This window comes from Danio rerio, chromosome 14, assembly GCF_049306965.1.
Source record: "Danio rerio strain Tuebingen ecotype United States chromosome 14, GRCz12tu, whole genome shotgun sequence".
In the NCBI taxonomy this organism is placed as follows: domain Eukaryota; kingdom Metazoa; phylum Chordata; class Actinopteri; order Cypriniformes; family Danionidae; genus Danio; species Danio rerio.
Genome location: NC_133189.1, coordinates 29,568,543 through 29,596,095, shown reverse-complemented (window position 1 = coordinate 29,596,095; position 27,553 = coordinate 29,568,543). Strand labels below are relative to the sequence as shown.

The 27,553-nt window shown below is 34.6% G+C and overlaps 1 protein-coding gene across 3 annotated transcripts in view; it reads left to right on the top strand.

The window, feature by feature from the left end:
- The first annotated feature begins 13,752 nt into the window (after positions 1-13,752).
- The window catches only part of htr4 (5-hydroxytryptamine receptor 4), a 179,550-nt gene continuing 165,749 nt past the window's right edge, over positions 13,753-27,553 (top strand). For all 3 annotated transcript variants that reach the window (XR_012389762.1, XM_009291062.5, XM_021481160.3), the window contains exon 1: positions 13,753-14,053. Coding sequence is in view for 2 of the 3 variants with exons in the window: in XM_009291062.5 (XP_009289337.1) it covers positions 13,978-14,053 (76 nt within the window). In the remaining variant the exon portion in view is untranslated. The remainder of the gene's footprint in view (positions 14,054-27,553) is intronic.

Below are 27,553 nucleotides of genomic sequence, written 5' to 3'. Positions count from 1 at the left end.
GCGCTATAGAAATAAAGGTGAATTGAATTGTTATTTTGTCTTAACAGATAATACAAAATAAATAAATATACTAAAAATTGTAGGGTCTTTATGTAATTTTTGCATAATTCTGTACTTGTTATGGTCATTATATGATAGCAATATAAATAAAAAAAAATACATACATAAGAGAAATAACTACTATTAAATATCTGTATAATCTAATATTCTATAATGGGTTTTGTTTTTGTCTTATCAGTTTACAGTTGCATTAAAACATTTTAGACTTATTTTTACCAACATTTTTTTGTATAGCTCTGTCACTGTATTAGTAACTAAGACTGTAGAAATATTTAAACTGCGTACATTAAAAAAGACAATATTAATATTAGGACATAAATTGACTGTTTTCCTTTTTAGTCTGTGTTATGTTAATAGTTTTAAGCTTTTACCATTTTATGGTGGTAATCTAAATACACTTGAACGTGTTCTTTTTTCTAATATTGCAGATTTGTCATTTACCATGTCCAAGGTAAAATCTGATTTTTAAAAAACATCTACAGTACAGTATGAAGCAGCAATACAGAAAAAAAAATAAGAAAGTATATTTGCTTGTCTTTGAATATGCTCATGGGGTGAATATAATTTTGTGAACAATTCTGCAAGCTCAGTGTGCAGCTAACAGCCCCCATAAAGCAAAGGTATTTTTACAGATCCTAGTCATTCTTGCACAGTTAGATCATTGAGTTAATTATCTTCATGGTTGCCCATCAACCGAATATGCCAATGGAATGACTTGCGTCTAAGCAACTGCTTTTCTACAAGCATAAAGTTTGCACGTTGTGTTCCAGAAGATAGTGCGCTAAGTGGACGTGACTGCTTGCACATTTGTTCTGGTATTGTTCAATTTTGCACTGAATACATTGACCTGCGTGCAGTAAGTGCGGGTAACATTGTGGATGTGTATAAAAAGAAACATTGTGTGTTATAAGAGAACCTTGAAATGGTTGACTCAGACTTCAGAGAGATTGTGACAGTTTTTATTTGTCAGCCTGCACAGCATACATACTTTGTAGCTGCAGAGAATGAGTAATCCAATATGTCACTCACCTCTCATATTAACTGTGTTGGTATTTTTGTCAATTGGGCTGAATGATTGTGGCATATTATCCATTAACAGATTTTTAAGATGACATATGTGGCATCAAGAGGAAGTTAAAAGGAAATTAAAATGTATGCAAATGATTGATTGACACTTTCTTGATGAACAAGTTTTCACGGAGTGTAATGTAATATCTTGCTTGTTTCTCAGATTCTTGGGATACTTTTTATTCAATTCTCCTCAAAATTACAATTTTGTTTAATGATCACTGTCTATTAAAAGTCTATGTTAAATCAGTTCATCATCACTCCTTACTTCTTTGTAAAGAAGTGAAAAGAATTTCAAATGTAATCAAATTTAGTGTGACTACAAGTACAGGGTACAGGTACAGGATAGTTTGTTAAAAATGGTTTGTTAAAAAGTAGAATGTAAAATTGTTATTGCAAGGTTTTAGCATTAGTCTGTGTCATTATCATTATCACATCCCTGAGTAAATGACAGAGGAAGCAGATGTTAAAAAATAATTAGCATTTGATCTGACTGTTGTGATGCTCCCTGCCATGCTTGATTAGCTTGTCACTTTCTTTCCTGTATCAAGGAAAACTTTGTTTGCCAACATAAATGATGTTTGCAGGATGGACATTTTATGCACAGAATACCCCTTAATAGACTCACTTTTGACACTGTAAGGCAAACCTCTCCATTTAGTACAGTAGGAAAGTATTTTGACAATTGTAGTCCTTATAGAGTAGTACACCTTCTGCTTGTGGACATTTAAAATGCATGTGATTTACATTTGAAGCTGCTGTTAAGGTTAAAAAAAAATCATTAAAGGTCTGTTGATACAATTTATTATGATTTTTTAGAAATTGGTTAGGGTTAGTGTTAGCCCAAACACTAACCCAAAACACTAAGCTGCATCCACTGGAATCAAAATCCATAGATCTGTTAGGATAAAGATAAAAATCAGGACAATTAAAAATCTAATGAATGTGTAAATGGCGGAATGGTGTCTCAGTGGTTATCACTCACAGCAAGAAGGTCATTGGTTTAAGTCCTGGCTGGGTCAGTTGGCATTTCTGTGTGGAGTTTGCATGTTCTCGCTGTGTTCACATGGGTTTCTTCCGGGGGCTCCGTTTTTTCCCACAGCCCAAAGACATGTGCTATAAATTGGGTAAACAAAACTGGCTATAGTATAAGAGTGTATGTTTGAAAAAGTGTGTGTATGGGTGTTTCCCAGTACTGGGTTGCAGCTGAAAGGGCATCCACTGTGTAAAACATATAATGGCATGGTTTGCAGTTCATTCTGCTGTGGTGATCTCTGATAAATAAGGGACTAAACTGAAGGAAAATGAATGAATGAATGAATTAATGTGAAAATGTATTTGTTCAATGACAACAAAATGGCTACATTGTAGCTATTACAGCTTCAGGTTTTAAATAAATCAGTATACAGTTACTTTTTCTAGACATAAAAATATAATACAAAAACATACAAAAAAACTGTAGGGAATTATAGCTTATAAAATTAATAATATGCATTTTAATACACATTAAAGACCTTTATTATAAATGTATGAAAAAAGTTGACTGTGCTGAAATAATATGAAATTTATACTTATTTATACTCAGTCAATATTTATACATTTATACTAAGAACTCTTCTGCGTTTTGTCATTTTGATAAAACAACAATGTTAGAATAAATTAATCATAATATCAAAAAGTATAAGTAAAAATGTAAAAACTGTCAAAATGACCACCTTTGTAGTTAGAGAAATAAAGAATCATTCTTTTTAATGCAACACAACTTTTACATTTTACATAAAAACGCTTTGGAGGCAAATTGTTTACCATATTTTGTCAATTTTTTACCCATTCTTTGTAAGTTATTGGAAACCCTAAGACACTTTAAAATGTGTTTAACATGGAAAACTGTTTGACATTTTGGATAAAGTAATGTTTGAATATTGTGACATAAATGATTGATTATTCTGGCAGGTTGTATGAAGCGTTTGATAAACAATTTAGATACACAATTATGAAGGGATTACAAATGCCAGGATACAACTTCATTTCCCACATTACACGTCTAATCATACAGTTAAAGTCAAAATTATTAGCCTCCCTGAATTATTAACCCCCCTGCTTATTTTTTTCCACAATTTCTGTCTAACGGAGAGACGATTTTTTCCTTAAAATTTTTAACCATAAAAGTTTTATTAACTAATTTCTAATAACTGATTATTTTATCTTTGCCATGATGACAGTAAATAATATTTCACTAGATATTTTTCAAGACAGTTCTATACAGCTTAAAGTGACATTTAAAGGCTTAACTAGGTTAATTAGGTTAACTAATAACTTTATCATTGAAATGTTTTTTTTTTTTTATTAAAAACTGCTTTTATTCTTGTCAAAATAAAACAAATGAGACTTTCTCTAGAAGAAAAAATATTATCAAACATACTGTGAAAATTTCCTTGCTCTTTTAAACATCCTTTGTGAAATATAAAAAATAAATAAATTCAAAGGGGGGCTAATAACTCTGACTTCAACTGTATGTTCTCTTTGTTATAATAGCAAAAAAAGGCTCTCTACCATTTTTACTTTCTTGCTGTATTTGCCTAAATCATTTTGCATTTCAATCTTTAATTAGACCTTTACTCTTTCCTGTCAGGACTATACTTGATAACAGCAAAGAACAAAAAAATAATACAGTATAACTCGTTACAGTGGTCTTCCAGACTCCCCTCTGTATTTTGAGTGAATTACAAGTACAGTAATTTTAGTTCATCAAAAGCTGTATTTATATCCCCCCCATCAATTTACTAAAAGGCCTATTTGGCATCTAGCTTTGTAGCAAACACACACCGCATGTGCAATGACATCAATTTGGATTAGACGGGCACACAAAGAAAGCAAAACTGCCATATGTGGGTGGATGCTAAGAAGCCAATGCTGTTTGTTAGAGAGGGTGATTTTTTTCTTCTTCTTTTGCCATTTGTTTGATGTTGATCAGCTTACTTTGAAAGACCAGAGATGCAGACACAGCTGTGAACTTTAGGGGAAAAAACTAGATGATCAAAGCCATCTAGGCTGCCCAACACAACCAACATTCATCTTCCATGTCTGAATGTGCTTGTGTACAGTATGCCATGGGTTTATTTTTCATGATGTCTCTTTTATAAGATGCACTGTGGGAAATCACATGTCTCAATCTCATGCATATCATTTACTTCTGTATAAAGAAACTGCACTGATTTAAAAACTGCTAATACGTTTTGTAAACATATCCTCATGTAAACTTGCAGTATTAAAGTGCAACCCCAAATCTGAAAAAAAAAAATGGCCAGAAAATAGTAATTTCCACATTTACTTTGACTAGTATTTCATTGCAGACAATGTGAGCACAAAATATTTCATGTTTTGTCTGGTTCACTTCATTTCATTTGTAAACATACATCCTTTCCTGTCAGTCAGACCTGCAACAACTTCCAAAAATGTGGGACAGGAACAATTTCGGGCTAGTAATCAGGTAAATTTGTTAAATAATGATGTGATTTGAAACAGGTTATGGCAACAGGTGATTGTATTTATGATTTGGTACAAAAGCAGTATCCAAGAAAGGTCTAGTCATTTCTGAAGGAGGAGTTGGGGAATAAGGGAGAGGAGTTTTCAATAAAAAATCTATTAAATTCAGGCAGAAGTGTTAAATCTTTATTGTTACATTATTTGACAAGTAATGCATTGCACAAGTGAGGAAAAGACCCCTTTTCAAACCCCCACCCCCTAGGTAGGTTTGTTAGGAATTTAATGTGTGTAGTTTCTATGGTTCATCTGAAAGTTAGAAGGCAGTAATGCACTTATAAGTCTGTTAACCACCGTAGAAGACGAAGAAGGAGGTTTAATCTTTTAGGTGCAAAATGGGCTAAGGATCACTAGTTGGCCACAAAATAAGAAAGTTTATTGAAATGTTTAAAAACTATTTTTCTCAAAGAAAGATAAGAAAATATTTGGATTTTTCACCTTCAACAGTGCGTAAAACAATTAAAACATTCAAGGAATCTGAAGAAATTTCAGTGTATAAAAAACAAGGGTACAAGCTGAACAAACGTCATCTCCAATAACTCATGTGGCACTGAATCAAGAATTGCCATTCATCTATAAGCAATATCATCACATCAGGTCTACTTCAGCAAACCTTTGTCACAAGTATCACAATACGTAGCAAACATCCACAATACAAGTATCCATAAATACCAGTGAAAACTGTAATGTGCAAAAAGGAAGCCCTGTGTTAACAGGTCTAAAATTGCCATCAACTTCTCTGGGCTCTGAGACATCTGGGATGTGTGTGAGAATGTGTGGCGCATTTTGAAGTGCAAAATGTTACATCAAAGACCCTTATTGACTACCTTACGACTTTGCAGGAAGAATGGGACAAAATTACACCTGAAACATCTCATTACTTGAGATAAAATGTATTTTAAAATAAAAAATTTTATTGATAAAATGTATTTTAAATTTTTTTTAAAGAAATGCCAACATTACAAAGTGGTACTGTAAATGGTTTACTGTTCCAGCTTTTTTTATGTGTTGCAAGAACCAAAATTGGAAAATGTGTTTTATATGTGTTAAAAAAAAAAATCACGAATAACACATAATAATGATACAATATTATTATTATCAATAAATAAATTAGTTGTGTTGTCTGCAATGAATAAGAATACAAGTTAAAGTAAAGGGTACTTTGGTTGATGCGATAAAATAGAGATTCTGGAATTCTCTTTAACACTATAAAGTGACAAAGACAAACAGAAGTTGAGACAGGACCAAAATAATGTGTAAATGTTATAAAATATACATATAAAATGACTTTCAAACGGTCTACTGTAACCACCTCAATTGGAAACACACAATGGTTTCATGTTTGCTTATCACCATCTCTGTGTTTTCAAGCAAGCTGGATGATCATCATCGAGGATCATCATTTTATGCCAAAAGTCAAACAAAGTCAAATCAAAACAAAAAAATCTAGAATTTAGTTTTTGTGCCAACTACCATATGTGACCATGGACCACAAAACTGGTGTCATTTTTTGATATTGAGATGTTTACACTGCCTAAAAGCTAAATACATGTATTTGTATTTATTATCTTTGATTGATAGTTTGTTATGAGAGAACAATATTTGACAGAGATACTACACTTTGATAATCATGAATCTGATGGCTCAAAAATAAATAAAAACATAAAAAAAAAATCAAATTTTAAATTTGTTAAAATAACCTGTAATTATTAATATCCACAATAGGGAAACCAAATACTATGGAAGGTAATGGGTACACATTTCCAGCTTTCTTCAAAATATGTTCTTTTGCATTTAACAGAACAAAAAAAAAAAAACTGCTTTGTAAAGGGAGAGTAAATGATAATTTTAATTGTGTGAACTATTCCTTTAACATTTTATTTGTCTGGTAAATCTGCATCATGCCAAATACATAATCAAACAATAAGTAGCAAATTCAGAAATGATAAATGCACAAGTTTCTAAAAGCCTAATCTAAGAGTAAATAATGTATACCTGACCATTATAAGGTGATGTAGCATCATGACTTTGAGGCAGAGCTCAGAGAATCACTAACTGCACTGGAGCATTCTGGCTACAGAAATCTCTGGCTACAGAAAGACACTTTTGCACTTCTCCCTTTAAAAAAAAAAAAAAAAATCAGATTTAGTACACACAACCATAAAATCAAGACAATAAAAAGCCTCACAGAAGCTCCTCTGCAACACAAGGTGACACAATGATCATTTGTACCCTGCAGTAGACAAATAGCATCTGGCAAAGATTTTAGAGCCAAAACTCAGATCAACAGAACAGAATTCTGTTGACTACTGTGAAATTGAGATCATTTTATCAGTAACACTGAGACATTTGAAGGCACAGTTCACCTCATCTTTTTACCTCCCTTGTGTAGTCTTAAACCTTTATAGGTTTATTTCTTCTGTTCTACAAAAAAGAAAACATTCTGAAGAATGTTGGTTGCTGGAACCCATTGACTTCCATAGTAGGAAAAAAAAATACTATGGATGCAAATGTGTGCCAGCAATTATCAAAATATGTTTTTGCATTCAACAGAAGAAAGAAACACAAATAGGTTTGATCAAGTGAAAGATGAGTATATGATCACATTTTTTTATTTGTGGGTGAACTTCCTTTAAAATGCATATCAAGCATACAAGGCGGGAAATGTGCAGTATAGTAAATTCACTAGATTCACCATAAAAATTACTGTACATAAACATACCCTGTGTAACAAGCCATTTAATAATCAAACTAAAAGTGCAGGGTTAGCTTAAATAATGTGTCAGTGCTCTTTGGGTAAGGGATTCATCAGAATAAACAGCAAAAATCAGTCCAAGGCACTTGAAAAATGTGGAAAAATATTAAAAAGCTTTTATTCACATCCTTAAAAGCTGTGCCTACAAGTTTCACCAAGGGTAACTGTGATAACAGGGTAACCCTGATGAAGGCAGTTCTTTGCCGAAAAGCGTAGGCGCAGTTTTTAAGGATGTGAATTAAGTCTTTTTAATATTTTCTCCACATTTTTCAAGTGCCTTGGACTGATTTTTGCTGTGTGTAATATTCTGTCAATGGTCTGAGATCTGGTGGAGGGGGTGAAACGATGGTGATAAGGCAGGATTCTTGCAGATCTTCTTCTCAGATTAGAAAGTTTATTGTTTTATTGTGTGGTATCTGTTTTGTGAAATCCTGAGCTCAGAAAAAAACAAGTTCTTAGAATTTTATTGCAGTTTACAAAATGTTCTGACTTTTTTTTTAGTGTTGTAACACAAAGTACCAGAAAGTGTAAGATGTTCCATTCAGTACATTTCTGACAGATAAGATAAAAGCCAATATCTACTGGTCTAAATGCATTTGTCTGGATAAAACATTAAATATCATTAAGAAAGAACCACTGGGTCACTTAACAGTCTGGGCAAGTACACAAACGCATTATCTACTTTGGTCTTCAATTTGTGTTTGGTGTGCAGCGTAAGCAAAGAGCTCATAAAGTACAGTGAGATGGAAAATTTTTTAGTCATCTAAACAAGTTCAAGCGGAAGAACTCCACATTTATCCTTGTTTGTCCCTTATATATGTGAAGCGAGCAGAACTTAAAGCCAATAATATTGAAGAGCGTAACTTCTGAATTAGACTTAATTCCTCTGGGTACAGCAAACCCTTTCGGTTTAGCCGGCATATTTGCTGCTTTGCCAAACCCGTTTTCTGAAATCCTAGCTTGGTATGGGTAATATAGCACAGAAGAAGAGAAGGGCCAGAGTGTGTTTCTCAGCCTCATCTCCTCGCTTACTCTCCCCGACCTTTTATTTTTTTGTCTCTGGGGAGTCACTAACTTCTCTCATCTCAAGCAAATCACAGGCCCCTGATTGCGTCTATCACAGAAATTGTGCTGAACCAGACCAGTGCACTCTGACACTGGCCACTGTGAGGAAGGGCATGACTGAGCAGGCTGCCATCAATATCGGCATCTTTAACTCGCAGTCAATGAAACATATGGGTCAAGTGCTAAGTAGTGTCTGGAAGCTGCTGAAGATGGAGCTCTTTGTAATGTCTCAGTCATTATTCATTTTCTGTTAAGGATGTTGTTGTTAACTAGAAGCTCATGTAAGGACATGGGCCACGGTCCTGAATTTTCTCTTATGATACGACTGTCTTATGAGACCACTTTATAATAATTAAAGATGCTGTATGTAATTTTTTGACTCTTCTAAAGCATTAAAATACTATAATATATTTGCAGATATTTAAGAAACATGCCAAGTGAACATTCTTGTTCATCTGAAAAACAATGCTGAAGTCAGATATTCTGCTTTGAAAATCTTTGTTTTGGTCCCTTTAACTTGCCCAATGCCAGTTATCCAATGAGACGTATTTCAGCATCCCAGACTGCCTTTGTGGAAAACTTCATTCAGTCAGGAAGGCTCTCAAAGCATGCGTCCATGACCGAAATGTTTCCTCCGGTGGACATTGACAGCCTCAGAAGGCTCCACATGAGGTGGTTATTAAGTAGCAAATAACATAAACATTACAAACGTAAACATTAGGTGAACAGGTTACATTGTAACCCTGGGTCCTAACAACACGTGACGAGATTTGCTGTGATAAGCAATTGGGCTGTTTTACACCAATCGAAACATTACATAAATTTAAATACAGCCATTCACATGCATAGAACAATGCACTTACTGCACTCCAACAAAATGGTCAAGTTTATAATCTAGTAATACATACTGAACCTCTTAAACCATTTTATATGTAGATGCTGAATCTCTAATATGTGTTGGCTTGCACTGAGTCACAGTTCTAAAATTCAATTTCAATCAGTTTATTTTATTTTCAAAATCTGAGGTGAACTATCTACTGCTGCTTTCAGGGGTATGGCAATAAATGTCATGTAAAATGTCATTCAAACTCACATTATTAGCATTTAACACTGAATAGAGCACATGCGGTGTATATGAGGTGTCAGTTTTCTGTTGTTCTATCACTTGCTGTTGCTTTTATTTAAAACATGATTTAAATCAGCATTTGTTAGTGTCAATCTGGCAACCTGCTCGTGCTCGTTTTTTGAACTAGGTGTGTAATAGTTCAACCACTGGGTGTCAAACTTACATACTTACACCTGTAAGATACCATAGAATGGAAATGTAAATATATCTAGGGATAGCTGGCATACATACAAACATGACATACAAAGAGCCTCAAACACAGTTGTTTCCTCACGTTAGCTCTTATAGCAACCTAAGCTACAATGCAGAGAACATGACCAGAACATGCAAACTTCACACAGACATGCCTCGTGGTCCAGCTGGGACTCAAACCAGTGACCTTCTTGTTGTGAGCCAACAGTGCTAACAACTCCTGAAAATAACAATAAGGTAATAATTACTTGCATGTAAGGCTAATAACTCTTAAATGGCTATTAAAATAGTACACTATTTCCTAAACAAATTAAACATACAACATTAAACACAACAACAAAAATGTTTAAATGCCAAGTGAAGACTTTTAGCTTGGGGATTGGCTTAAAATTGGATTTAGTATTTATGTATTATGAAATATCTAACATTGTCTGAAACAAAAACTTTAAAAAGTCAGTAGCTAAAATGTCTTAAACTAAAATATATACAGGCATAACCAAACTTAAAACAAACAAAAAAATAATGCACAAGCATATCTTCTGCGCACACAGCACGGATTCTGCACACACAGAAATCCACAGATTTTAGCTCATCGTTAAGTCTATTTATTTACTTGTGTACATGTATGTAAATTTATATTTATTCATTTTTTTTTATTAATTTCAGTAATATTACTGACTAATATGATCTATAATAGATATGATATAATATATTATATGACAGACTTGCTTTGTTTACCAATTAAGTGGATCTAATTGTTTTCATGTTGTTAACATTAAGAAAAAGTTAATGTTAAAAAGATTTTTTTATCTCATATACTAAGTTTTAGTTTTGATACTTCAAAAATCATTCCACATACACTTGATTTTTTTATTTATTATTATAATTTTTTTTAAACCAAATTCTGCGCTGAAAGATAAAAAAAAGTCTGCAGATTCTGTCTGGCCCTTCTTATATCTTAAGTATGAAATTAAAATATAAACTAAATATATGAATATACAATTTTAATAAAAATAATTGTAAATGTAAATGTAAAAATGTATTAAATGTGAAGGTATAAATATGATAATGAGTCAGAGATAGTTCTTAGAAAGAATGAGAGAGAGAGAGAGAGAGAGAGAGAGAGAGAGAGAGAGAGAGAGAGAGAGAGAAATAGCAGCGCAGAAAAATGATAAATCCTTTTCAGAGTACTTTTTCAGCTGACAAAACATTCTAATGAACAATGAAACAGTTATAAAGCTTAAAACATTGACACCCAATCTAAATCCATCTTGCTTTATAAAGCTAACATAATTAAAATTAGTTGTTTTTTTTATTGTGTGCTTTAGATTTCATGCCTACTTTGCTTGGTGGCATAAAGATGGTTGAAGAGCAAACTTTAAATATACACTTCACGTCAGCAGAAATAGGTGCACACACAATCATGAAAGATGTATGACTAACATTTAAATGTACTGGCTGTTCATTCACCCTTTACGCACACCTAGAGGGAAGCAGTCGACCTATTTTTCTTCCATAATGAAGAGAAATACCAGCATTTGCACATTTCAGTCGTAGTAACACAACTGGCATTGTACCAGTTCTATACATAAAGGGAAAAACTGACTATTTTGAAGAGGAATCTTTTTCAATTTCTGTACCACTCTGCAGGAGGAGTAGGAGTGAGAATTCACAGGAACAATGGAGAGGTGCATATCATTTGGCTCCACACATGAAAAAGCAGATCTGGATGCTAGAGAATTATATAGTTTGTGCTAGAAAATGTGTTACAATACAGAGTAGGTGAAGGCTTTCTCATAGTGCTTGTCAATATGTGTAGTGAACTGAATGCTACTGTAAGGAAAGAATGCTCAGCATCAGCACAACAGCCTCTCTTTTTTGTTGATTTAGTAAGTGCCTTACAATTGATATGAGGCAAGACAGAGTACTAGACATAAAAAAGGTTCTGTCTGGCTGATGACTGGACTGGACAGTAATACCATTTGCACAGAGGGGACATGATGTGTGAGGCTCAGGGCATAGAAGGAAATGTTGCACATGAAGTCTCTTTCAACCATTTGTTTTACTCTTTGAGGAAATAATAAGACCTCAAGTTCCCATGTTCTCTTCAACACTTTACCAATTCAATATGATTTTGTTGACAAGACTGTATGTGGTCTTTTTATTTTTTCAGTTTTTGCTTATGAGAAAGTGCCTATATTTGTAAAATTCTCCCTCCCTTTTTTCTGGTTCAGTTTTTATTTATTTATCTTTTTTACTACCATTGATGGCTCCATGATGAACATTTAACACCAATGGAATATTTTGGGTGTAAAAAGATGCTTTAGAATATGAAATGTTTTAAATTATTAAAAAATTGTTTTAAATTTTTATTATTATTTTTTTATTAGGTTCATCTTAGGTCAAACAATGAAATATACATAATTATGATACATAGATAAACGCACTGATACAATTCTCCAAACAAGAAATTATCAGGAAAACATAATTATACACTAAATAAATATATGAATAAAAGGTAAATTACCACAAATACTGTATGCACAAAGACATACAAATGTAACAAAAAAATAAGAATTTTAAAAAACAAATAAATGAATTTAAATAAATAAATAAATTATTAAAAGAAAAGAAAGGGGAAAAAGGCAATTAAGATATAGGTGTCTTCTTAACAATTTTTTTAAAAGGGCTCCAGACTTTCTGGAACTGTTCTAGTTTTTGTTTTATTGCAAACTGAATCTTTTCAATATGAAGAGCATGTAGAAAATCAAAAACATTGCTTGTTTTAAACAAGAGCAGAAAGAATGTAACAGTGTGGCTGGTTCGGTCGTACAGCGAAGTGAAGTTGGGTCAAGATCAGGGGAAAATTTGAATAAATTGTTATTTGAACAACTTTTAACTAAAAGATATTTTTATGGGGAACCAAAAACAGTTCTTCTAGAACACCACTGTTAAAAACCTCTTATTTTTAAAGATGTGTGTTTGTTAAACACCCTGGAAAAGACACAAGAATTTAGTTACCCTACAAAAAAAAAAAAAAAAAAAAAACATAAGCTGGTCTTTCCATCAGGGTTCATTTTGATATTCACTGAGCTTTTATAGCTAAATTCTCTCTGCAACTTTTTTTTTTTTCACAGTGTGGTTAAGTAAACAGTTGTTGGACCTGGCCTTTTAAGCTTTGTGAGCAAAGATTTTTAAGATTTATGTATGTGTGTGCATTTTCTGAAGCTATTTATAGATTAGAGAAGCTGACAAAGGTTGTGAGACATGCGGATTAAAAAGGTTAGATAAGGAGAAACAAGAGAGTTGAGAGCAAATCCACGTTTAACTGCAACAATGACAAGGATTATAAAAAAGATGAATGTGTGAGTTATTGATGTTTCCAGTTCCAGTTTCTGAACAATTTTATTTTTCAGTTCCTTTATTGATGTTCCTCATCTCAACACCAACATCAAAATGCTTGCTCTGTAAAAATGTTACTTTCGCTTTTTTACATTAATTTTGCTATAATTACATTTTAAATGTGCAGAAGTGTAATTTAGTTGTTTTCCTATAATTTTATTTATCTTAGACTATTACTATGGTACACAAGTCACGATCAATCAGGAAAAATAAAAAACAGATGTATACATATAATTAGTAAAATTAAATAAATGAGCATTAATAATAATATATTTCAATTAGCCTAACTACACATAAGTTAATACATACATTGTTATGCTATTCATTGTGAAAGAAAAGTGCATCATGCGTTCTGTTTGCTTGCGAGGCTGTGAAAATAGTGTTTATTCGTCAAGACTCGCGTGCACGTTTCGAAACCTAACCATGCGCACTTACTCCACTGTTGTACATTTGACAACGACACTGGACACGCATTTCTTGAAAAGGGCAATAGACACATTGGAGGTGGAAGTGGTGTGAAAGAGGAGGGACTTGAGACTTCAGTTTGCGTTTCACTGTGGGAACTGAAGGGCGCTCGTGCTCGGTTCCGCCGGACTGACCGTTGAGCTGAGCCACGGAACTGGTCGCGCGCTCCTCACGCACGCTTATAGTTTGCGCTGACAGCAACTGTCACACGTTAAACTTCAACAACTGTGCCAAACGTGGACATTCCGTAAACCCGGTAAAGCTTAGAAGTTGTCCGTTTCTTTCCAAGCGCCTCTCTTCTATGCAAGGATGTGAATTTCCACAGGAGGATTTAAAGTCGTGCCATGGTTTTGACCCGCGCGCTCCTCACAGAAATGGTGAGTGATTCATTCATCATTAACGCGCTTTATAATTGCCCTGAAATGCTGAAAACTATTCATTAGTCTACGGTGTTTCTCAGCTAAAGATGAATAAACCGAAATGTTTGGACTGCTATGAATCACAGGGTGCTTAAAAGTGCCCTTATATGGGAGTTATATATTAAATTATGTGCTCATATGTTAAGACGGTCTTTTAAAGTCTTTTCTGAATCGAAATGCATAATACTGACACACATAATAAGCGTCATAAATCATAATGCTCAATGAGACTACTTTCTCACATTTATCAGTTTCAGTTCTTAAGATATGAAGCGTATATCCCTCATGCTTTAATCCAGGCGTTTCATTCATCAATATTCTATTCAGAAACAACTTTCACAGCTCAGACGGAAGACATTTTTAATGCTCAATTTTACAAGAAATGTTATTTCAACAAGTGGCTTAGAAATGACAGTCTCTTTTAGTGCTTCCATGGGTCTTTGATGATCATTTATTATTCATAAATACAAATGTCATAGACATTCTTCATATTTGATATAGAATTATGCAATCTAAACAAACTGTCACTAAGGACAGAGAGAATTCTGTGTACCTTGCCCAAAGGTGCAATAAACACCTTCACTGACCCAGTTGATGTGACTCTCATGTGTTTGGAATGTGAATTAATTAAAATGTCCATTAAATATTGATCTATTATGATATTTAAATATTAAGAGGCTGTAATGATACAACAGACATTTAAAACTGAGCCTCATAATATCATTCAGTTGATACTTTTTTATCTGAGGGCCACTGAAGCTTTGGCAAAGAAAGATCTGTTTTTAAAAATCTGTTTTAATTTGCATCTTTCCGTTCAGCCTTTTTTTTTGTATATTTTCGTAGCTTACAATCAACATTTAAGTAATCAGCTGTGTTGACTGGATGCTGACAGTTCGGTAAATTTAATGGCAAGGTAATTTCGTGATTGTCACATTTGGAAAGCGCTCTTTCTCCATCACCAGGCGGTAATCCTTCTCCATGATTTGTAATTATGAAGTTCTCCAGTGACGCGGAAAGCAAGGGAAGAGAGTGAGAGAGTAATGAACACTTTGGAGTTGTCTGTGTTTTTGATATATGAATGATTGTAAACCTCGTACAGTGGGTAGACAGAAACTTGTACTCTGTTGAATGCAACTTAAATGAGAATCGGCTCACAGTTTTTGTCAGAGAGCATGTTTTTATTCGGATGCCAGAATTAGTTCCTGTAGAAGAATCAGTTTTGAAAAGAGCGTAATTTCAGTTAGATGTTCCAATCAATCAGATGACAATCAGGTGCAAGTTTCAGCGCCGTTCCCCATAAAACAAACACAGACTTTGGCTGTTGCTATCTGAGAATATACTTCCAACTACAAGTTTACAAAGTCAGTCATTCCCTGATTAAATAAGAAAATAAGAGATTTGTCGATATTAATGAGAAACGGATGACTTTCCAAACTATTCTCAAGACTAAAGACTTTGACCTCCATAAATTCACAGATAAGATACGGTAGTGTTCAAATAAGGAAATAGTTCAGTTTACTCAATTCATAGAGCGCTCAAACAACTGAAGGTTTCTCAAAATTTTCTTTTTTTGGAAATTATTACTTTAAGTAACTTTGTAACATGCCAACTTACTCTCATTAATATTAGAAGACTCTTATGTAAAGGTTAGGGAAGTACTGCAAGTTGACATGGATCTTTAAAGTTACTTATTGCCAGTATAATGTCTGTTGGTGGACCATAAAAATAAAGTGTTAGCACTTTGCTAAAGTATTTACTAAAACTTTAATGACTTCTTTCTGCCATAGTTGCAAAGTTGCTTATTGTATAGTCAACAGAGTGTCTAAAAGAGACCATAAAATAAGGCATTACTTATTAGTTGTATTTCATGCAAAGGAAAAGCAAAGCACATTAGGGTGATCTGATGAGTGTTGTTGTTGCAGAACAGCAGATGTGATTTTGCGAGACAATATGGGAAATGTGGGAGAAAGACACATTTATTAGACTACATAATCTAGATTTATATTAGTTGGACAGCCTATTTTCCATTGATGTTGGATGATAACACGCTTTAAATTGTCAATAAGCTTGTTATTTATGACTTGGCCGTATTGGAGTGATACAGTACATTGTAAATTACCTCACGGGAGCTAGTCAATCTACAGGATATAATGAACTGACTATTTTAGTATATAACAGACTAAAATAGTGATGTTATTTTCAAAAAGTCAAACATTAAATGTGTTTACTGTATTCAGTGGTTCTTGAGCTTGAGTATTATGTTGACATTTTATTTGTCAGCTTTGAGGAGGACATTCTCATTCTTTATGTCTAAATCTCTTAGATGTCACAGACCCCCAGATGGATTCATCCTTGTGCAAGACATTTTAACATTTAAAAAGCCTCAGTATAGTTTCTTGTTAAGACGTAATTTTATATTATTATTATTATTATTATTATTATTATTATTATTACTATTTGTTTAATTAATTTGATTGTATTTACTTAATTGACTCAATTGGTTATTTAAATAAACATAATATAGTTTAATGCATTTAATTTTAATTGCATCATTTATTTAATATAACTAATATTTGTTTTAATCAAATTTTTACATTGTATTTTAATTTTAAACATTGTAAATTTTGTGTGAAATGTGTGTTTTTTTTCTTCAAAAAATATTAGGTTATAGATTTTCTTTTTTTAATTTTGCAATTAAATTATTTAATAAATGCCCCTTTATTTGTAAATGTTTATGTTTTTTCTGCCAATATTCCACAGAGCCCCTAGCTCTCCCTCATGTCCCTCTGGATTACAGGTTTGAAAACCCTTGTTCTAGAAGACTAGACTTCCAATTTCTGGAATGTCCCACAGGGAATCACCCTAATCCAAATGTGTAAGACCCTGATAAAGACAATATCCAAGAAAACACATGGGAAAAGACTATACTTCTCTCCAAAAATATCTTTAGTTCTCATCTGAAGTTTCTATGCCAAAGCTCAGAATTCTCTGTAGTCAGAGAAGGCAAAACTTTTTAGGGTCTTTCAAAATAAGTACCTTACCTTCCTGTAACCTGATGGGAATATCATATATCTTCCCTCCGCCCCTCTCGTTTGTTCAGTTACAGCTTCTATTGTAAGGTAAATGAACACAAATGTACAGTTCATCCAGAAAAGCTCAGACGGGATGCTTTTGGTTCATGTGTTTTAAGATAGAGGGCAGAGACTAGACCTTAGTGCTAATATATGGACCGTTAGCAATGGGAAGAGTTCATCACTTATCCTGAAAGGTCCTAGGTCAATTTGCGTTTATGCAATAGTGAATGCAGCGATCAATACTGACGTGCCAAGCGTGGAACGAATGTGTTTTGATGGATGGCTTAGTGTGAGGCTGTGGCCTGAAGATCAATACACTCTCCTTTACATTGCATTAGAGCCCTGTGTAGAGCTTTAAAACAAAGGTGAGACCCAACCGATGCCAACATGCAGTGCCTTTACCTTTCCTGTAGCTTCCTAATCAATTGCCTCTTTTGTTTAATCACTTTCTGGGCCAAAGGTGTAAATCTATTGAACAAAGTTTTCCACTTTTAGTGAGACCCATGTTACACATTCTTCGATTTTGGCATAACTGATCTTAAGGATTAATGAGTTTGGGTCATGGAAGCGATTGGGGTGATTTCATTCTGTTCCCTGTCTTGAACACCTTGTAGAGGGAAGATCATTAGTTGGTCTAGAGAGAGAACTTGAAGATTCATCTCACTGCTGTCAATCACCACATTCACGTGTTACAGCACAGATAAGGGTCTTCTCCGTGTTTAGATGACTGCAGTTTTAGGAAAAACTTTTTGGAAGTTTTAATAAGGTGCTGGTAACATTACGATATTTGTCTATCTGAATAAATTTTGTAAACATATACAGTTGAAGTCAAAATTATTAGTCCCCCCCCCTGTTAATTTCCCCCCCTAATTTCTGTTTAATGGAGAGACGATTTTTTCCCATACATTTCAAAACATAATAGTTTTAATAGCTGATTTATAATAACTGATTTATTTTATCTTTGCCATGATGACAGTAAATAATTAGTCGATATTTTTCAAGACACTTCAATACAGATTAAAGTGACATTTAAAAGCTTAACTAGGTTATTAGGTTAACTAGGCAGGTTAGGGTAATTAGGCAAGTTATTGTATGACGATTTTTTGTTCTGTAGACTATCAAAAAAATACAGCTTTAATAAATGTATTAAATATAGCTTATTAAATATAGATTTAATACGTTTATCAGTCATTGTAATACATTTTTAAAGTTATTAATTAATGAAGTAATAATTAATTTCGCAGCAAGGCATACAGTGTCTTGGACTTTGCACAGCTTCAGCTAATATCATTCAGTTAATAGGACCAAAAATTATGATTCATGATTGAATTGTTTATTGAGGCCTTGAGACAAAGAGTCCTATTGAGTAATATGATTTTTTTTTTTTTTTGGATTGTGAACATTCATTCATTCATTTTTTTCGGCTTAGTCCCTTAATAAAACAGGGTCACCACAGCGGAAGCAACTGCCAACTTATCCACCACATGTTTTATGCAGCAGATGTCCTTTCAGCTGCAACTCCTCTCTGAGAAACATCCATACATACTCATACACTACGGACAATTTAGCCTACCCAGTTCACTTGTACCGCATATCTTTGGACTGTGGGGGAAACTGGAGCATCCCGAGAAAAGCCATGTGAACGTGGGGAGAACATGCAAACTCCACACAGAAACTGTGGATGTTATTATTTAACTTGAATATAGATAACAAAAGCTGTTTTACTTCTAAGGAGATAAATTTTTTTGTGTCAGTATTAAAATCAAACGCTGTTGTGATTTCTATTTCTACCAGAAAGACTTTAGGAGGCAGATAAACGTTTAAACATTTATTGTGAATTGTTTGCATGAATGCAAATTCATTACGGTCCTTTCATGAAGTTCTTTGGCGTATGCCCCGTCTATAGTGCAGAACTCTGGATGAGCTGGCAGATCCTGCCTAAAGAGAAAGGCAGGGCGAAGCCAACCCCCTGAGTGGAGACGAGGTTGACCTGGTCGTGGTGGTGATGGAGAGAATGGAGGGAAACTTCCGCAACGTCACCTGAATACAGCAAAACAGATTGTTTAGATGGGCTTATATACTTGGCTTGCTTGGTTGTTATAAGCTGACGAGATAATTATTATGAATGACGCAGCATCTCAGTCTTCCTGGTAGAACTGTCGCTAAAGCTTTCATTTCTCAAATGTAGAAGAACGACATTTGTCAGTTAGTGTGCAATAATGGTATAACTCCAATTCATCATATCACTTTAAACCACTAAAGATCTGATTCCTTTATCTTAGTTTTAATTAAGTAACAGAAATTTCACATTAATAATAAGCCTTTCTATCAAGTTTATTATTATTATTTAAAAACAGAAATACAGTATGAACAGTGTACAAAACATAGATCTTACAGTACAGGCAATAACAATTAATTATTAACTTTAAATAAACAAATACATAAATACAATGCAGACATACAGCTAAATATTGTCGTTTATTTAAAAAAGCCGGCGCAGCGCACCTAGTATACAGTATACTTCATACTGTTCTCGCCCTCTGCTATCTCCTGATATAAATAAATATATAAACAAATAAACTCTCCTTGCCGTAGTTTACACAGGACTGGCTTGAAATATGCATTAATACAGGTTTATGTTATTTGGTTAAATTTTGATAGGTTAACCGTTTTTGTTTGGTTTAGCGCGTTCGGAGAGAGAGAGGAGATCACATCACATATACTTCTGTTCTTCCACTCATCTCTTTCCCTGGTTATATTCAATTCAAATATTGTCTCCCAGCATCTCTTTCTTACTCTAATCATATATTTGTTTATGTTGGCTTTCTTTTTTTGCCAAGGATTTGCCTTTAAAGTCTGAAGCGGACATGACAGCAAGTGGCATCTTCATTCTTCCCAATGTTTTTTCAACGTGAAGCTATTTTAATGTTTAAAATGCAGACTCTTGGTCTGTAATATCCCCAAACTGTTCCTGTATACAAAGTTTACACATACAATTAATGTCACATGATTATCTCTTTTCTTTTTAACTTATTAGACTTTTTCGATGCACATGCTCAATTATTGTTCTTGAAATAATAGAGAACATTTGATGCAGTAGACTTTTAAAGACGTTTATTAGTGTAAAATATGTTCCATATATATAACTTTTACTCATTTAATATAAATATCAATAACAGTATTATTTGCTGGTAATTTACAGTACTCACCGTTAGACCATTTGATTTTTTTTCTTCAGTAGAACATTAAACATGTTTATTGTTTTTTAGATAAAACCGTGCTCCTTGGTCCATAAGTTGGAAATCAGTCAGTGCATTTTTACCTGCATTTTAAGAAAAAAAAAAAACACAGGAAAAAAGTAATTTAATGTCTTTTGCTTACAATTATATATTGAGGCTTTATGAAGTGTAAATATTGGCATGTGCAAGCAACAACAACATCACCAAAAGAAACATTTACAACACCTTCAACCTACCGCCTCAGCAAACAGTTTTATGCTCGTTCACATCACTGTGTAATACAGGCTTCTCGGGACATTATGTTTGTTGTCAATAAAGCGAGAGGACGCATGTGTTTATATTGTTCATCAAAATGACACTTTGCTTATCCGAAATGCCGCAACCCATATAGAAACAAAGTTATAAACAAACAGTAACAGCAACTACAGTAACTACAGCTATCTTCTTAGCGTTAGGTTTCGGATGCTCTTAAACAAGATTTCTAGTTTAGAGTGATTTACAGTACATCTTTGGTAGGGAAAAAAATCAGGGTCTCTGGATCCTAGTGTGAAATATCAGAGAAGTGATAGTCCGAGTATTAGAGTGGGAATCAAGGGAAGCATGAACCCGCAGAAACACCTGCAGTTCTCTTCATTAGCCTTATATGATGTCCAGCAGCATTACAGTGCATATCAGAGAAGATCACAGCAGACCATCTCCTGCAGTGCTGGAGCCACGAAAGCACCATTATTTGGAACGCTGCACTTTTAGGGGGGCTAAAAAGGCCCTGGTTAGTTATTTCTGAGAAAGTACATTTTTACAGTGGCTCAGAGACATCGACACTGCAGTAGTACATACTATACAGGGTTGTTTTATAGCCGCAATTATGCTATTACCTTAACAATTTCAAATTGTTCTTGTTCTTCGCCAAAATGTGTGTAGTAAGTCGACATATGCTTTGTATTTTGGCTTCGCTCGCTCAAACATCCTCACTGTGAGCTGAAACGATGGGACATATTTGGTAGCATCTGGGCCATTTTCCAAGATTCAGGCTTGAGTTTGTTTTGAATGTGTGCTTAATGGAAATCAATAGTAGCAAAGATTTCAAATCAGACAATTAAGTGTTTGATATTGATCTGAAGTGTGGATGTTAGTTCCGGAAATGTACCTTGGGTTTGTTTGTAAACACTTAAGGAATTTTTGCAATATATATGTATTTGTTTATAAAAACATAGTGCATTAACTAAAGGCTCACTCAGTTGGTGCAGCAAGGAACTGGCTGTTCTTTCTTGCGCCAACACTGACATGAGGCTACTTAAGAGATTTGGAAAAAACAAGCTTGCTGCTGTCAGCTCTCGCCTGTTGGTGGATAGAAAACAAACCCAGGAATGGAGCACTTACGCTTCCGCATGCTCTCCTGGCTTGCGTAAATGTGGCCGACCCTGACACTGATTTATCTCCGTCAGCCGTCTCTGGACTCGATTGAAGAAATCTACTGTTTATAAGTGTGTTCAAGAATGTTAAAACGTTCCACATGCTTTAGATCAGATCAATTTGTCTTGCCGTAACCAATGCAAATGTAAATCTCACTTTAATTTGCTTTGTGGGGAGGCAGAGCTATACAGAAGTATGCTAGATGACTGACTATTGGGCTGGAGGATGTTATTGACACAGTAAGAACAATATTTGTTCTGGATTATATCAATTACTCTTGTTGTTTTCATTGCGAGTAGTTTAACTGCTGCCAAGGGGCTCCGTAAAGTCGAATCTTTCTCCAAAGAAAATGAATTTGATATTCCGATCAGGTTTTCCAATTGTGTTTCCATATCTAGTGCTAAATAATCAAATATATGGGTATTACTCTGTCTTGAAGGTGACCTGTCTGTGCATTTTTTTTGTGCATTGTGCACTGCCATTTGAATACATGCAGAGCAACACGCTGACATTATCTCAGCTGATTCCAAGAAAAGTCATTATTTCATGGTGATATGCAAATCTATGCTACAGGGTATTGTGGTAAGAGTAAGGGAGCCGCTTGCCACCTGACTGATAAATCTGGCACCTCCAGCTGCTCGTTCCTGATCCCTGCGTGTTGTTTTATAGTCCCGTTGCACATTGTTTTGCCTCTGCAAACCCTCTTAGCTCAGACTGGCTTTAACTCTAACAAAAACAGCGCTCCGCAATCCATCCAAGTCCTCTCGCCGCGTCTGCTCTCCACACGAGTTTGCACAGCGTCTGAATTCCAGGTCTGCTGCAATCCAAAAGCTCCACATCTGACACTTACACTACGAGTGCATGAATCCCAGACAGCAAACTGTGAAGTATTTACCTCTGAAGCGAGGCAAGAGAGAAATCATCATAGTTTACCCTGGCAGAAGTGCACCAGCTTTATAACCCCCATATGAGATGCCACCCCGTCCTTCGCATCACATCCTTTCTGGCTCCAGAAAATAAACACTTAGAGCTACAGCCCACTTCACCATGTGAAAATGGATTCCCCCAAGCTTTTTTTCCCCCTCTCACTTTGGGCTTTATCCATTAAATCCATTTGTATGGGCGACACAAAATGGGTTTTGTGGGCTGGCTTATTTTGTCAGGCTTTTTGCTTTGTTCAATGTCATTTAAACCAAATTGATTTAACGAATGTATCCCTCCAAAATGTTTAATGTGTAGAACAATACATTTGTTTCATGCGACTCTGAAGAAGCTTTTACAGTTTCACACATTCCATTATTGTGATCCTTTAAAGGCCTCAATATGCAGTATTCCCAGCTAAATATTTGGTAGCTCTTTCTTTGCATCCAGAATGTATAATTGCTAATAAAGGGATTCTTAAAGCATTATAATAGCGTATGCAAAGTCACTTATAAACAATTGCATAATATAGATGTATAATATTTTTATCATATCTTATGTCTTCCTTAGTGGAGAGTGGGGACCTTTTATTAAAATAAAAGCTTATTTTTCATTCATTCATTCATTTTCTTTTCAGTGTAGTCCATTTATTAATCTGGGGTCGCCACAGCGGAATGAATCGCCAACTTATCCAGCACGTTTTTACACAGCAGATGCCCTTCCAGCCACAACCTATCTCTGGGAAACATCCACACACACTTATTCACACTCATACACTACGGACAATTTAGCCTACCCAATTCACCTGTACCACATGTCTTTGGACTGTGGGGTAAACCGGAGCACCCGGAGGAAACCCACCCGAACGCAGGGAGAACATGCAAGCTCCACACAGAAACGCCAACTGGCCCAGCCGAGGCTCAAAATAGCGATCTTCTTGCTATGAGGTGACAGCACCTACTGCGCCACTGCATCGCCAAACCTATTTTTAAAAGATTGTTTTAGACAGAAATATATTTTTGCTGTGTTTACTAACTCATAAGTGTGGTCTAAATTCATTGATAGGTCTTTTAAACAAATGTTCAAAATAATTTCAGTTTAAACATAACTTGCACATTGTTACTTTTGACCCAGTCAGTAGGTATGAAAGTAACACACGGGTGGGTCAAAAGTAACACAACAATATTTGCTTAAAAAAAAATCTAATCCAGACTATCATTATTATAGAAAAATCTTTCCTTTATTTTTGCTAAAAAAATGTTAAGCTGTATTATTATTTTAAATTTCACATCAATCACGTTTCAAAAGCATTTCAAGAATGCAATATGTTAGTATTTTATAAATTTTTTGAATATCTTTTATTATTATTGTCAACATGCATTATTTTTATAAAACATCTGAATCCAAACACTGAAAACTCTAACGTGGAAGTGAGAAATAAGGTATGTTATTATCAGTGGGTCATAAATATCAGTGTTACTTTTGTTCCTACAGGAACTTTTGCCATTTAAACCGGATTTAATTTTAAACAAAAAAAGCTAATTTCAAACTTAAGGAAGTGCTATTGCACTAAATAACCTGTAGATTGCTCAATGTTGTGATGCATGAAAAGAGAAACGCAACTTGTAATAAGGAAAAATGAACCGCTACAATAATTTACTTTCTGCACTTTAAAACTGAAATTTGGACGTATCTGCCGGACATGGTCCCGTAATTAAATGATATTTGGCAGCTCCATAAAGGGTTGCATGCCTAATGTGCTGTTATATCCTGGAAAGCAGGTGTTGCCAGGCTTTGAGAAAATTGCTTTGTTACTTTAGTCCCATGTTACTTTCGTCCCCATACTTTACATAAAGCAGACAAACACCATTTTTAAATGCAGAACACACAATTTCACTATTACATGTGATTTTACCTCAAACTCCTAAAGTATTGCTTAATAATTATATAAAAAAATGAAGATTAAAAGGGCTAGACCCAAAAATAAAAATTATTCATTTACTAATCCCTCACTTGATCAAAACCTATTTCAGTTTCTTTCGTTGAACACAAAATATGATAGGTTGAAGAATACCGGCAACTTTTAAAATTCTTTTATTAATTTTTACACTATGGAAGACAGTGAGTGCCAGCAGTCAGCATTCTTTAAAATATCTTCTTTTGTGTTCAACACATAAAAGAAACTTATAAAGGTTTAAAACCACTTAAGGGTGAGTATGATCATGTATTTTTCATTTATGAGTTAACTATCCCTTTAAGAATAGTTTCCTATATTGCAGGAATAATTCATATTAATACATCAACTACTCTTACTAATAAGCAGCCAATATGCTAGCTAATAAATTAAGCAGTTAGCTAAAAGTGAGAATTTGACACTATCCTGAAGTGTTATTATACAGTATAAGCACAAATGTTTTTTAATGCATAAAACTGTTAAATGCCATAAGATGTAACACAGCCATTGAAGGAAATTAAACACAGGAAATCGGAAGATATTATATTGATTATATTTTATGGATAAACTCATGTTCAGTAATATTAATGTTGTTCATTATTCATGAGATGATACAACAGATTGTAATCTTGTTTAAAATGAATTATGCATACATTGTAATACACTTAATGTATTATAAATACAGGCTTTCTTTTTTCTCTGTTCGCTGAGCAATGTTTATGCCCTTGATTAAGTCATTTCACATTGTGCTTCATAAATACAGTTTAAAATAGGAAAAAAAGTTTTCTTTGATATTTCTACAGAAGGTAAAAAGGAAAAGAAAACACCATTTTATTAGCTGTATAAACTTTTCTAGACTTAATTTAATATAAAGCATTAAAGTATTAATATTGCCATCTGCTCTGTAGCTTTGATCTGTTTTACGGTCTTCATTGAATGAAGAATTCATGCTCTCAGCCACATCAATGAATTACCTTTACATCAGTAAGATCATTTCTGAACAAAAAAGCTGCGTTGATGGCTTGATAACTCTACTCTCATTTCCTTTTCCATTCATGCATTTAGTCGAAGGAAGCCTTGTGTGCTGTGTATTAAAACAAAGAAAAACTGCCATTCAGTCGTCACATTACATATATTGTAATGATAGTTCCTTTTCTGAATATGCTTGTAATACTCAGTCAAAAAGCATCAAGGTTTGCAGGAAGATTTGAGTGGACAATAAAGTAATCGCTCACTTTTTTAGAAGCCTTTGTTGTAGAAGTATTTTCCTGTTTATTTTCTTAATTTTTTATTTCAAGTTCTTTAGTAAACAGTTTTAAGCTATGAAGCAAAGCAAACTCTCAGATGAATCACAGCAGTACTATGTTTTAAAGCAAGAAATGAGACTTGAAGGATACATCATTTGCTTCGTAAGGGTCTCTTTCCATTGCTGTGGTAACGGCGACTGCTTTGGTCATGCTCAGTTAAAGATTGTAGATGTGGGTTGTTTTGAAGCATGTATATTCATGTAACTTCGAAGCGCTACAACACAAGCTGTTCTCTATGCTAAACATGAGCAATAATATTAATTTAGGTGGTAATGATTTTAAAATTTAGCACTGAATGTCACTCGGTCCAGACAGGCTATATAACTGGAGTCATATCTGTAGTGACGTCAATGGATCTTCACATTCACTGATGTATGAAACTGGCAGGAGATCATTCTGAATGCCTGGAAATTGAGATGTCAGCTCCGCCGTGTACTCAGTGGATGAGAAACACGGTTGCCATTATTAGTGAAATAGAATGACAGAAAATTACTAAAGACATTCATAATAATTACAGTGATTGGTCAAGAAGAAGAAAGGATTGCTTGAATCTTAAAATAGATCTATACTAATTTGCAGGATCTGTGTGAGTGAGTCATTTGTTTGGGGACACTATATGTAAGTAGGGCTGCACGATATAAAAAAAAAAACAAAATTAATATGCAATGTTAAACCCATCTGCAATACATATTGTGATATTGAGTATAATTTTACCAGATGAAATAAATGGCTCAGTATGGTAAGAATTAATCATTTTTGATTGATTGGGATAATTTTGTTGGGAAGTTTTGTTGATAAATGCAGTACAGCAAAAATACCAACTAAGTAAACAGTATATTTTGGATTTCTGGAAATCTGGCAGTATATAGTAGCCCGAAGGGGAGAACTTTGTATTGCCACGCTCATCCTTTGAACGCGAACCGGAGAAAAGGGCGGTGACGTGGAAGAATCCTTTAGGTCTGCAAACCAATCCTGTTCTTTTCTTTATCAATCCTGTGTTTCTGCATGAGCATTCTGAAAGGCATTTTGTGTAAATGACAGTTCAGTCTTCGCAGATTTAGGATTGGCCTTAAACCCCCGCTCTTTTTGGGCATGATGAAATACGGGCTGTAAGGGCTGGAGGGCTGGAGGGACCTGCTCAATTGCATCCTTCGCCAGGAGGACAGAATCTCCTTTCGCAAGACAGGGGTGCTCTCGGGGATAATCCTCGTGAAAAGGACACCCGTGAACTTGGGAGGGCGAATAGCTAACTGAATCGCATAGCCGAATCTGACCGTTCGTATGAGCCATGCTGAGTGGCGCTAACCAGGCCAGCAGAGCGCACGCTAATGGCAACATCGGAGCAATCGCAGATGTGCCAGCGGAGGGGCAGCTCGGGATGGGAGTGCTCATCCCGGGAAGCAGTGTGTCCCGAGGAAGAGCTGAAAATAAGAGAATTTCTCTTACCTTCCTCCTTTGATCCCGCGGTAAGGCCGGAGTGAGAAAAAGGAGTCCGTTCTGCTGCAGTCTGAGGGCCTGAGATGAGGGGTCCCAGCGCTACAAGCTGGAAA